This window comes from Furipterus horrens, unplaced genomic scaffold, assembly GCF_987537825.1.
Source record: "Furipterus horrens unplaced genomic scaffold, mFurHor1.1.pri manual_scaffold_11, whole genome shotgun sequence".
Lineage (NCBI taxonomy): Eukaryota > Metazoa > Chordata > Mammalia > Chiroptera > Furipteridae > Furipterus > Furipterus horrens.
In genome coordinates this window covers 14,952,457-14,965,711 of record NW_028327181.1, presented here as the reverse complement: position 1 = coordinate 14,965,711, position 13,255 = coordinate 14,952,457, and the positions used below count along the sequence as shown (strand labels likewise).

The window sequence follows — 13,255 nt, the reverse complement described above, 5'->3', positions numbered from 1 at the left end:
ATCCACAGCGGGACTAGGGGAGCTGGGATGGAACCCTGTCCTAAGCTGTTCATAATTGGGTGTGAGAAGTTGGGGAGTGCCTGTGGGCTCCACCTCTGACTTTCCCAGAAGAGGAGCCAAGAGAGGTGCTTTCTTGTTCACAAGCCACCCCCAGGTCAGCTGGGTCCAGTAACCACAGGCCACAGGGGTAGAGCTTCCACATCCCCAGCCCAGGTTTCCTCCAGGGAATTTACTTTGCAAATGTAAATATTTGCTGCTGTTGGCTTGAGCCAGGGACTGGGGTCAGGGCTGGCAGGGTCGGGAGCTCCAAGCACCCTCCAACAGGCCTCTGGGAAGCTTTCATCTGTTACTAGCCTAGCCTCTTCTTGGGGGTAAAATGAGGCTCCCATTCATTTCCTGTGCACCCACTTTATGCCAGGCCCATGCCAGGCACTGGAGACACAAGAGTAGTGATGGCAGGGTGGGAGGCACCCAGTGCCAGGTAGTAAGTAGCTCCAAGAAGGTCACAGGCAGAGAGGACAGCCACTGCCCAGGCCATGGCGTGGGTGAAAAGGCCAGAGTGGGCTGGGAGTGAAACGGAGAGAGGGCAAGGCTAGGGTGGTCGGGAGGGTGGAGAGGGGAGCGGCCTGGCTGCGGGGGAGGATGCACTGGCCAGGAGTTGGGAGGTGGGCTGCCAGGCCTCCTAGATGGGAGTGGAGTGAACGGTAGTGTTTATCCCTGAATGTGCAGAGCACAAGTATGGCATCTGGTTAGCATGTGAAAGATGGTGAAGAGACCGAGGGCTCAAGAAGGGCCCAGGCTGGAAACTCCAATCTGCTCTTAAGATTAAATTTTTTTTTTTTTTTTTTTTTTTTTTTTTTTTTTTTTTTTAGAGAGAGGGGAAGGGATGGAGAAAGAGAGGGAGAGAAAGATCGACGTGAGAGAGAAACATTGATCAATTGCTTCTTACACACACCCTGACTGGGTCTGAACCCACAACCTAGGCATGTGCCCCGACTGGGAATCGAACCTGCAACCTTTCACTTTGCAGGATGAGGCCCAACCAACACCAGACAGGGCTGCTCTTAAGTGTTTTTGCTGTGTGACCTTGGGTGCCCCATCATGGAAGACAAGGGCTGTAAGGCTCCACAGACAGGGAAGGTACATGTCCAGTGAGGACAGTGGGACAGAGGGGGTGACAGAAGCAGGCTGGCTCTAAGGGGCCCCATGGGAGAGGAGGGCAAGGGAGCTCCCAGTTCTTCTATCTTTCTATCTGGGACAGCCTGGGGCTGAGATTGGCTTCTGCCAGCCCTATGGTGTCCCAAATGTCTGAATGCACTCCTCCTCCTGGAAATCCTCAGCCAGCACTGCTGCAGAAGAAAGATCTTGGCTTTGGGTCAGACTGATGGACTTTGAATCCCACTGTGACCCTGGGCAAGGGAGTCTCCTCTCCCAGCCTCAGTTTCCACACCCAGACTCTGCGCTGTAACATGATGGCTTGATGGAGGTGAGTCCAAGTCACATTCCTTGGCATGGAGGATGGTGGCAACTTTATTTCTCTGCATCATTATTAGTGTAAGAGGGTCTGAGGCAGGGCATGCTGCAGACCTCAGTTCAGATCCCTGGGGAGAATCCTGGCCACGATGCTTACTTGCTCTGTGACCTTGTGTGAGACCCACACCCTCTCTGAGTCTCACTTTCATTGTCTGAACAATGGGGATGATAGGGGAGAGATCTGTCTGCGGAGAGCCCTTAGAAGCATGGTGACATAGTGGCCACAGCAGAGCTCACCAGCTCAGGCTACTCAGCAGGTCAGGACCAGCCCACATAGTACATTTTGGCTTTAGCCAAACTCCTGTTTCTAGAGGAGTGGGCAGCCAGGTGACAGCGTCACCTCTAGGCTCCCTCCGTGCCACCCAGCCCCACCTCCAAGGCCTGGAGACACTGACTGATGCTTGGTCTGGCAGGTCCCAGTCCTGGCTTTCCTGTGCTGAGTAGCCCCAGGCCAGCCCCTTCACCTCTCTGAGCCTCAGTCTCCCCATCTGTAAAATGAGGTCCAGCCTATTTCCTTCCTCATGGGCTGTCATGAACATCAAAGAGACCATCCCTCCCATGTCACAGTGAACATTCCCATTATGCAGTGAAGTCCACAGCCTCGTGGTCAAGTCTGGAGACTCGAGGCCTGTTTGCTGAGCAGCCTACTGAGAAATGGGGTCTCAGCAGAGGGAGGCAGGGCAGTTCCTGACAGCCACCACAGAACCCTCAGCACAAGGGCCGAAGAGGAGAGGAAGACATTTATGGAGCATCTGCTATGGGCAAAGCGTGAGTCTCTGGTCCTCATAATAAGGTATGGCGTGGGTACTTTTCAAACTCAGGTGACTTCCAGATAGAGATGAAGTCAGAGAGGTGAAGGGACATGTCCCAGGTTACACAGCAGAGTGCAGCTGATCCAGGGCTAGAGTTTGGAATGGTAGGCGTTCCCTTTCCTTCAGTGCATCACAGGCTGTTCTGAGCCCTGTGGCCCTTGGTGACCCAGCCCCAGGGCCCCAAGGTCACATCACAGCACTGTGCAGACCACGAGGGCAGTCACCAGCAGGGGAAACAGTTGGGGGAGCTGGGCCTGTCAAAGGAAGGGCAGGGCCCGGGACAAGCCAGTGATGTCCCCAAGCTTCCTCACCCCCATTCTCAGGGCCCCAGCAGAGCCGTCCTCCAGAATACCCAGGCCTGGGCATCCCTGTACTCAGCTCCCACTCTGTCAGTGGGGAGAAGCTGACCCTTCTTGTCCAATACGACATCACATAGTGCCCACCATGGGTCCCACACCATCTGCAGGGTCTTTGCTGCTTTATCCCTGGGAGGCTGACTCTCTTACCCTGACCATGTCACAGCCGAGGCCGCCGAGGCCCAGTGCGGGGGTGTCCGGGCTGCTGCAAAAGCAGCTTGGCGCCCTTTAGAGAAAGCGCCCCTCCCTCTCGGTGGGCAGGAGCCGAGTGCTGCTGGCCTTGCGGTCTCCCTGCCACCAAGATGGGCCTTGCACAAGGCGCAGGCAGTCCCGGCCCAAGGCCACACAGCTGGTATGTGGTAGCGCTGGCCTGGCCCAGGAAGCCCGGGATAACCCCGTCCCCAGGTTGGGACTTGAAGGCCCTACAGAAGGAGCTGGCAAACATCAGGGCTGGCCTGGGCCACCCAGTCTCACACCCTTGCCTCACCATTGGCAGAGCGCCCAACCCTCAGCCCGGTGCTAGGATGCGCGGCCCCCAGCAGCTGGACTCAAGGGCATGAGTGCTGCCCCCACCTGCCCTTCGCCCTCACCCCCTCCATGATGGCCCCACACACCCAGGAAGGTCTGCCCTTGGGAGCAGAGCCAAGGACAGAGTGGTCCTTGCCTGGGCAGGCCCTGCCTGGCTCAGGCCCTTCAGGCCGAGCTGGCCCCCACACCCTGGGGATTGGCTCCCTCCCCACCACCAGCACCTCTGTGGCTTCCTTGGCAGCAGCCCCTCCTGGTAGGCTCTCCCCCTGGCCCCCAGGCTCCTGCCTGGCCCTCTTCCTCCCACCAGGGAGGGGAGGGTGCTGTTTCTGGCTCCCCTTCACGCCTGCCCCTCTTGGCCTCCCACACTGTCCTCGGTGGCTGTCTCTGTACAGGACCCCTGCCGGGCTCTGGGCTCCTCCCCAGTTCCACTGAGGACTCCCTTGCCCCCATCAAAGCCCGTCAGCCCCCTTCCTGTTCCACCTGGTCGTAAGCCCTGCTTTCAACCCCACGTGACTTTGAGCGTTCCACCCACTCCACGTCTCTGGGCCTCTGCTGCCACCTCTGTGAACCGGGTCTATTGTGGGGTCCCAGGGAGGTGAAGCATGTAAATCTTTCAAGAAGCACCTATGAATGGTGACTTCTGTTAGCATCATGCTCCCTTGATTCGGAGGCCGCATTACACATGTTGGTATTTCTGGCACCAGAACACATCTCGCAGCGGATGCTCATGTTACCGTGATGCTTGGGGGCCCTGAATGCCTCTTTCTACTGAGGCGCTCACGGGCCTGGTTCTCAGGCTGGTTCTTGGCCAGTCCATCCCCTTCAGGCTCATTCTCAGAAACACAGCCCTTGGTGCCCAAACACCTTCCTCCCACTGGGTTCAGCCAGGCAGCAGGGGTGGGAGTGGCTGGACCCTTAGGAGGAGAGGTCTTGTCCGGTAACTGTGCGGCCAGGCCCCAGGGAAGCCCAGGCTGCCTCCTCCATGACCCCGTTGGGCATCCAGCCCGAGCCACCCTGACGACGCAAGAGAAGTGTGGCGGGATGAGCAGGGTCCCTCTGTCTGGGACACACTCCCCACACGGAGCTGCCCATCTGAGTCCTCCCATGCGGGGGGCCCTCTGGGGAGCCAGGCGGACCTAGGTTCCAATCCTGACTGCCCCTCAGGGGCTGTGCCCACTGCCTTCCTGAGCCTCAGCGTCCTCCCCTGCGGGAAGGGTGTAACCGTCCTGACCCTGCTGACCCACTGGCTTCAGTGGTGCGTGGCTTCCACGAGCTGTTACCACAGCCCACAGAAGTGTCTGGGTTTTCCCCATGTTTGGAGGACAGGCTTGGGATGGTGTGACTTAAGAGACAAGCAACACAGCATGTATTACATATCCGCAGGGGTCCTGCGGGTCCCCCATGAGGCAGGCCACCACCCGCGGGACAGCAGACGCCAGCTGTTTCTGAGCCATCCCTCGCTGGCAGCTCTGTGCGGGGGATCGCAGTGTGCACGGGGCTGGACTCTGCAGTGTCTACCAACATATCAACAGTCTGCTGCCCCTCCCCCACACCCTCGGGGAAGCGTGTGGCCCGAATCTGGGGACAGTCCTACCTTCCTCGCAGCTAGCCCCTGCGTGCCCGGGGCAGCACCTCCACACCCGGGCCGTCACTGTCTTGTACATCAGCTTGTATGTGGGTCTCACCACGGTTCTGTAGCTGAAAGAGTGCCCAGGTGCCCCTGCTCAGACAGTGTCCTCTGCTGTTTCTCCCACTATTCTGTGGGGACAAACCCAGAGCCCCCAGGGTCTTCTGTCCGCTCCAGGCCCCTTTAGAGCCTCTCTCCTCCTGCATTCCAGGATTCAGCGCTTCTATTCCTTCCCAACCTTCCAGCCTTGGGATCCAGACACCAACTGGACAGGGAGCCCCTGCAAGCTGAGCCAGCCTGTCCCTAGCAGTGAATGCTCACTGAGTGAAGGCATGTGGGTGAATAATGGAACCCCTCCCCCAGGAAGACTTCCAGGGTGCCCCAGGAACACAAGGGGAGGTGCTGACAATGGGCACAGGGCCAACGCTCCCTTTGCTCCACCCACCCTGGGGTCCCAGCCTTCCCCTGCACACCCAGTGCACTCCCACCACCAGGCCTTTGCCGCGCTGAGCCTCCACCTGCAATGCCATTGGCTCCTTCTGTGCCACGGGCTCACTCACCTGTTCCCTGGGCAGCTCATAGGCCACGGGCAATTCTGCAGCACTCGCTGAAGGTATGTGCCGTTTTGCACATGGCATGAAATGGTGCGGGTCACTACGTACGAGCACCAGTTCCTGAAACAGACCCACATAGAGGAAGCTCAGGTGCCATGCACAGCCCCCTCCCAGGACCCTGGGAGGATGAGTGAGGAGGTCTGGGTTTGCTCCAGGACCCCCAAGTCCCCAGGCAGAGACGCCTAATCTCTCAGAGTCCTTTGGGCCCCAGTGGGAGTCTCTGTGCTACTGTGGCTGAGGAGTGAATTGCACAGCCCAGAGTGGGTGGCCGTGCTGGGGGCTCTTGGAAGGTCTTGGGGAATGAGCTTCAGGGGACAAGATGGGAACAGGGCATCTTTGAAGGGCCTCTCCCTTCTCAACGTCTCTTCTCTCAAACCCTGAGCCATGCAGACCACCATTGCCTCCTGCCTCGCACCTGAACAATAGCAGTGGCCCCTCCCTCTTGCCCTTCCGTCTCTCCCCAGGGGGAGTATAATAAAGTAGAAACTTGGTCTTCCAACCACACCCTCAGCCCTCTAGATCTCCTGTGCCCCTGTCTGCCTTACCCTCAGCCCAGGCCTTTGCTCACGCTGGGCCCGGAGCACCCTTCCTCCGCCTCTCCATGTGGCACCTGCTACCTTCAAAGCCCTGCTGTGCTGTCCCCTGTCCCCTGGTCTTTTCCCACCCCCACCTCTGTCTTAGCAGAACTGATGGTTCCCTGCCCCAGATCCTGCAGCACTTGGCATACCTGTCATGCTGAATTAAGCTGGTGATTCATGTCTGCCCCTTCCCTGCCCAGGGATGCGAGAGGAGAGGCCCTGTCTCACTCACTTATCCTGGTGTCCCCTCTTTGTGACAGCTGGGATGTGCAATGTCCCAAGCATGAAGGACTGACTTCTCCAAGTGCTAATAATCATAGTGCACTGCATACACTGAGTGCCTACTGTATGCTAAGGGTCTTTATATTATCTTCCCCCAGTGATCTAGGAAGAAAACCCCATTTTACAGAGGGGTAAACTGAGGCTTGGGGGGGGGAAATGTTCATGTCAGAGAGCTGGTGCACGGTGGAGCTGGGTTGGAACCGAAGAATATGAATGTCCAGCTTCACCCCTAACCCTACCTCAAAGGCCTCCCCTGTCTTCTCTCCATCTCCTGAGCCACGGTCCACAGCTCTGTGGAGGCCCCAGCCTGGGAACTGGCTGACCCTGGGCTCTGGGCCACAGAGGAAAGCCACAAAGGGCTCAGACTGAGAAGGGTCACTGAAACGGTCCCTCTTTTCCCAGCCCTGGCAAAAATGCGGGATGGGGTGGGGGGGTCCGTGACCCCATGCCAGGCTGAGGGCCACTGAGCACCTGGAATGTCCCAGCCGTCACAGAGGTGCCTGCCACCACTGAAATCCAGCCCCCTAACTGCTGCCCTGCCCCTACCACAGCCCACCTGAAGGAGAAAGTCCTTGGCTGGGAACAGTCTACAAACTCGATGTGGGACCCTGGGGACGTCCCTTCACCGTCCTGTGTCATGCTGGAATCAGTCCAGGAGGAGGAAGCAGCTTAGACAAAGGCATGGAGGTGGGAAGGCAGGGAGAAGGGATGGCTGATGTGGCAGAAGCTCAACAGAGCCCTGGGCCAGCCACCCCATGGAGGAGGTGACAGGTGCCTGGGGCGCTGCCGTAGGGAATGGTGCAAAACTGGGAACAGCTGAAACAGGACCACTAGACCCGGATGCTGGAAAGAGCTCAAGGTCTCCATGTGACAACCCTGTGCCTGGTTACAGGGAAAAAAGCCTGTGCAGACCCACAGAGAGGGGCTGGGTCTCTATCACACTTAGAGAGAGGGAAAGCCGAAGACTGTCCACACATGCACATATATAGCTATGTGCGCATGAAGCTAGAAAAAACCTCATGCTCACATCAAACTGCCACGTCTGGGGGCACAGAGGGCTTTCCATAGGCTCCCTCTTCTGCGTCACAGCAACCTGTGGCCGTGATGCTGTGTGCCAGGAGCTTTCCACACGCCTGATGATAGGCGCCCCTTTACAGAAGGGAGGATCGAGGCTCCGGGGTCTGCGACACACCCTACACCGCGGTGGTGAGCGAGAGACACCGTCATGGTTGGAACTCAGGTCTGTCTGACCCCAGAGCTTCTGTTCTGAACCTTAAGCTGGAAATGTTTTTCCTAATGAGCAGGTGGGAATTTTTACAAGTTTAATAAGATATCTTTGGGTCCCTAGAGCTGTGGCTTTAAACCTGTTGGGGTTTTGTTTGGGAAAGTGATGTGAGTTGTGGCTTCTCCCCAGAAAAATGCACAGGATTTGGGGTACCAGTTCAGGGGGACTCAGGGGCTCCCTGCATCTGGTGAAGACCCCCAGGCTGGCCCAGGGACTTAGTGAGTGAAGCAAGAAGGGAGGGAGGGAGCAACCAGGGCAGAAACAGAAGCTCCAGACACAGGAGGGGGCCCTGGGCACAGAATGAAGGCCGCATGCCAGCGGACAGACATATACACACAGTGCACACGTAAACGCAGACACACACATCACTGTGCACACAGTGAGCACAAGGCACATACAGACATACATGCACACACTCACATATACATATGTGCATACAACTCCCAGACACACACGTGCCCATGTGCACACACACAGACCCATCTAAGGACACACACACGCTTCAGACACAGTCAGCCCAAAGCCAGCCCTCCAGAAATGACGGCCCTCTCTGCACTAGCGTGCACGCCTGCAGACAGGCTGAGCGCCCTCACGCATGCACCTGGGCTGTGCCGGGGGACGTGGGCCTGTGCCTGCCCGCACTGCCCAAGCCGCCCTCTTTGGGGAGCTAGAGAAAACAAGGTTTTTCCTCTCCCTTAATTAAAATCTCCCCTCTGGGTCACTGCATGGCTCCTTGGTTTATCTCCCACGAGTTGGAGTTTGCTTGAATCCTCTGCTTAGGAGACATTGAGCTGGTGGCCATCTAACTAGACATGTTAGATGGGAGGGAGCACTCAGGCCAGGTGGGACTCAAGATTAGCCCTTTGCCTTGCCCCTGCCGGGAGGGGGCAGCAATAACTATATCTCACCCCTCCCTGGCCTTGAAGGCCCCAAACCCACTGCCCCCAGGATGAGCCCAAGCTCCCCCATGGGGTCCCAGCCTGGCCTGCTGCCGGCCAGCCTGCCCTCTGGTCCACTTTCCGGAAGCAGCAGGAGCTCTTTGTGGAGCACAGACCTCACGCTGCCACTCTGCCTGCTGTGGGGTCTGCAGCCTGTGGCTCTGCATCACCCTGTGAGTTGCGAGGCTCCACTCCGTCCCCAGGCTGCTCCCCCTTCCTGTACCCTCCTGCTGCTCCTCTTGGCCCTTCCTGCCTGCCCTCCCGTGTGCTGCCTTCTGCACCTCAGGTCTTTGCATACTAGATTCTCTGCCCGGAAAGCCCTCCCCCTGCCTGACAAACGCCAATTCATTACTGGGGCCTCAGTCCTGAGGACCCCAGCTGAACTGGGCACCTCCAGGGGTTGCAGCGGCCCTAAGCGTCTGGCGGGAGGACATTGCACCAAGCCAGGTTCAGCCTGAGGGCGTGTAGAGAGGTTTGCTGAATGAGAGCTGTGGCCCTGGGCAGAGAAGCCAGGACGTGGGTTCCCAGAGACATTTGCAGTACCCAGAAACCCTGCCTCAATCCTGCTGCCCCGGGGGGCTTCCTTTCCCGGGGTGTGGTAGCTTACAAGCTGCCCAAGAACCTGGGGAGGCTGGGCCACCTCTGGTGGGATGGGGCAAGGGCAGGGCTGGGAGGAGACAGCTCTTCTCTCCTGGGCCTGCCTCTTCTGCCCACTCAGCACCTTCTGGGCCCCTGGAGGCCACTGGGGGAAAGAAAACAGGCCAGACCAGCTCAGCCTGGCACCAGCTGTCCCACTAGACAACCCCCCCGCCTACTCCCTGCCTCCCCCCCAACCACCCGCCAACGTGCCCTCCACCCCCTGCCATGAGAGGCCCAGGGGACTTTGTCACTCCGGGCCTCAGGGCTGCGATCCGGAACAGTGATAGGGGTTAATTGCAGGAGGCAGCCAAGCGGGCTGGGGGCCAAGGGCCATTATGAAAAGGAGAGGAAAGAAAGGGGACCTACCGGGTGGGGGTGGGGTGACTAGAGCCAGAACCCCACACTGGAGGGAAGTCCTAGTCCCGGCTCTGCTGCTTCCTAACTCGGTGACCTTGGACAAGGCCCTGACCCTCTCTGGGCCTCACCTGGTCCCTCTGCCAACGGGGACAGCAGATTCTCCTCTGGCATGGGAGGTTTCACACAAAGTGCTTAGCGTGGTGCTGACCGGGCCTTCCCTGGGGCCTGGGGACACCAGCACAGTATCTTCCGCACGAGGTCTTCCCCGTGACTGCAGGATAGGGACTGTCAGGCTCTGAATTCACAGTGGTGAAACTGAGGCTCCGAGAGAGTCACCTACCCAGGCCACCCCTGTGGGTGTGGCGCTGGGACCTGTGCTCTCTGGAGAGGAGCTGGGACGAGAACTCTCCACTCTCCTTGATCCTAGGACTTGCCCACGGGAAGCCAGTATGGCGGGGGGAGGAGACCTGGGCCAGGACACTCGTGGTGGCTTTAACTCTAGATGGGGGTTTAGGCTGGAAGGGACATCCAAGGGGCAGGAAGCCATCCCAGCAGGGATCAGGGGACGGACTGGGGTAGGGCTGAGCCAAGGCAGCTCTGCACAGCCCTGGGGCACCCTGATTCCGGGGGTCTCAAAGGCTCACCACATTCCTGGGGCTGGGGGCGGCTCCTTGGATGCCTTCCCGGGCCTCCCCCTCCCCAGACACAAAGCCTCTTTTCTGCCTCTTGTCCCTTGGCTGCCTGGGGGCGCTGGGCTGGGGGTGGAGGGAGGGCTGAGGGGGCGAGACATCCCCGTGCCATCTCGAACGATGCTGGGATGAGGCCACAAGGGGAAGTCCAGGCAGCCAAGGACTACAGATTCCTTCAGCTTGGGGTTCCTTCCCCCACCTAATGTTGGTGACAGCAGGAACCACTACTATATGTCAGAGCCTGAGCTGATCCTTGCCGTGGGGGACTGTCCATTCCGAGAACATGCCTTTGGGCAGGGGATGAGAGGAGGAAAGAGAAAAACAGTGAGGAAGCTGAGAAGGAAGGTGAGACCCAGGGCTGTGCAGTGACCTGCTTGAGGTCACACACTGAGTATGTGGGACAGCCAGGGCCGGAACCCCTAACTCCTAACCATGACCTGTAAACCTTTACCAAACCTGCATGCTGACGGCCTCTGCTACAGTGCAGAGGACACTGGATTTGGAAACTGGCTAGCCTGGGTTGAGGTGCCTCTATCCCTTTTTTAGGCCTCAGTCTGTACCTAGGGAGCAATAGCAGTGCCCCCAGGGCTTTTGTGATACTCAGGCCACTGTGAGCCTTCTGTGAACACACAGGGGGACAGTCCCCAGTGACCACCAGATACTACCGACAGCCCATCCTGCTCCCATCCAGGAAGCCCAGGTTGGGAGGCTCTGTCCTGGACTGGCTGGGTGGCTGGAGGGCGGTCTGGACCTTAAATCCTCTCAGCTGTCATCCTGATCCTGACAATGAGAACTCCCCAGTTCAGAGGCTCAGTCATCTTAGCATCTGCGACCCTGGGAGTTCACATCCATGTCCTGGACAGGTCGTTTCCCCTCTCTGAGCCTCAGTTTCCTCCTCTGTGAAAAGGGAACCATAAAAATGCATGCCTCCTAAGGCAGTCAGGAAGATTCTGGAGGCAATAGAAGCAGGTGAAATACCCAGCCCAGGCCAGCGGTGGTCAGCATGCAGTAGGTGGTGACTGACATCTGCCACCTGTCCATCCCTGTCTCCAACAATTGATCTTCTGGACTCTGAGCCTCAGCGACCTTGCCCCTCCAGGCCTGCCCATGTCACCTGCTCGTGCCAGCCCAACGGGGGCATGCTAGCTCCTGACCATGAGCAAGGAGAATTTCTGTAAAGAATTAAAGATGCCAGGCCATAGGGGTGAGGCTGGGCAGGCATGTGAATGTGATGAAAAGGTCTAGAGAGGCATAGTTACTCTCTATTGCCTGCCTGGCTGGCCCTTAAGAGGGGACCCCAGCGGAGGCAGGGGCTGCAGCCAGGACAGGGGCCAGGCAGGTTCAAACAGTGTCACCAAGGCCAGAAAGACAGTATTTGAACCTCATCTCTTCTATTAATGACCCATAAGCCTAGAAGATGATGTTAGTTTTCTGGGGCCTCAGTTTTCTCCTCTGCTAAATGGGCAGAAGTACTCCCAACCCTCATTCAGTCCTTGAAGGATTAATGAGGATGACATGGCCTATGAAGGGCCCCTCACTGGTGCTGGAAGATGCTCCACAAACACCAGCAGAGAGAAGGTTCCCAGCTCCTGAGAGAGGGGCAGGAAGTCAGCGCACTCCCTCCTCTGTCTGTCCAAAAATGCCAGGTCCTTGGGGGCTGACACTAACCCAGGGGCATTGAAACTCCACCCCCGTCTTTTTCCTCCCAGTGAAATAAATAGCCGGTACTAAAAAAAGCCAGGAGCAAGGAAAAGGGAGGAGGGTCCTCGAAGTGTCAGCAAGGGGGTGTCCTGGACTTTCCTAACTGCAGGACGGGGTGGGGGGTGGAGGCTTGAGTTAGGGGGACAGAAGTCCTAGTTGGGGGTTCTCCCCGTTGTTCTTCTTCCCCCTCCTCTGGGGATCTGGTGAAATGGCGGGGGGGATGGAGGAGGCTCTTGGGGGGGCAGGGGGGGTGTTGCTGGCTCCAGACACACGGAGTAGGGGACCTCAGCACCTCTGGGAGCCTCTGCCAGATAGTGGGGCGGACCAGGGTCCCTGCCCCCACCAGGCTGACACTGAGGTGGGGGACCAGGTTCTTTTTCCAATTCTGGGCTTGCACGAAGGTTGCAGGGGGCAGAGGGGCCAGCCAGGGAGTGCCTGGAGTGTCGGCTCCCAACCCCGGGCTGGCAGGGCACAGAAGTAAGTGGGTGGGGGGCCAGCCCTTACCTGCGTCCGGAGAACTGGGTTCCCCCGACGTTCCACGCAGCGCTGCCTCCCGGGAGCAGGAGCCCGAGGCAGAGCAGAGCCCAGGCCTGCGGGCCGCCCATGCTGCGCCCGGCGCCCTCCGCGAGCGGCCCTCGCCGTCCTCGCCCCCAGCCTGCCGTCCACGCCTGCCCGCGCCGCCAGCCGCCCCGAACGCACGGATCCCGGTTCCCAGCGCAGTGGCTGGAGGGCGGGAGGGAGGCGGGCGCGGGGCGGGGGCGCGCATCCCGGCCTCGCCCGGCCCCTCGGCGCGGCCCCCCGCCCCCTGCGTGGCTGCTGCCAACCCGGAAGGAGCCCCGGGGGGCCGGGCGTCCCCGCCAGGAGGCTCGTCAGGTGCCCACCTGGTCCTGGAGCTCTGCGCCGAGTGGCCCTGGGTGTGGGGTGCCAGGTCGGAGATGCCCTCCCACGTGTTGCAAACTGTGGGACTGAGTCCAGGGGCCAGCCGTCCCAGACACATCCAGGACCCGAGGCCGCCAAGCCTAAGCTAATGATGTGGGAGCCTCATCCCCTTTTTTTGAGGGATCTAGTTCTGAGGCACATGGGATGGGTCCATCCGCGCAACAAAGGCTTCCTGAGCAGTGAGCGCCACTGTGTGCAGGACACCTCACCTCCACCTTACATCCTGTTTCAGTTTAACCTTCTGGGAGAGATGGGCAAATTATCCCCATTTTACAGAAAAGAAAACTGAGGCCCAGGCCCTCATAGTCTCCCTGGGAGAAGTCCTGGGTTAATCCCATAATTCCTTGCTGTATTACAGGTGGAGAAACCGAGGCACA

At 58.9% G+C, this 13,255-nt stretch overlaps 1 protein-coding gene across 2 annotated transcripts in view; it reads right to left on the bottom strand.

The window, feature by feature from the left end:
• The window catches only part of EMID1 (EMI domain containing 1), a 35,830-nt gene extending 23,180 nt beyond the window's left edge, over positions 1-12,650 (bottom strand). For both annotated transcript variants that reach the window (XM_090291849.1, XM_090291848.1), the window contains exons 1-3: positions 12,444-12,650; positions 5,417-5,530; positions 4,824-4,927 (exon numbers count right to left, since the gene is read on the bottom strand). In XM_090291849.1, coding sequence (XP_090147975.1) covers positions 4,824-4,927; positions 5,417-5,530; positions 12,444-12,544 — 319 coding nt within the window. In that variant the 5' untranslated portion in view covers positions 12,545-12,650. The remainder of the gene's footprint in view (positions 1-4,823; positions 4,928-5,416; positions 5,531-12,443) is intronic.
• Between the last annotated feature and the right edge of the window lie 605 nt (positions 12,651-13,255).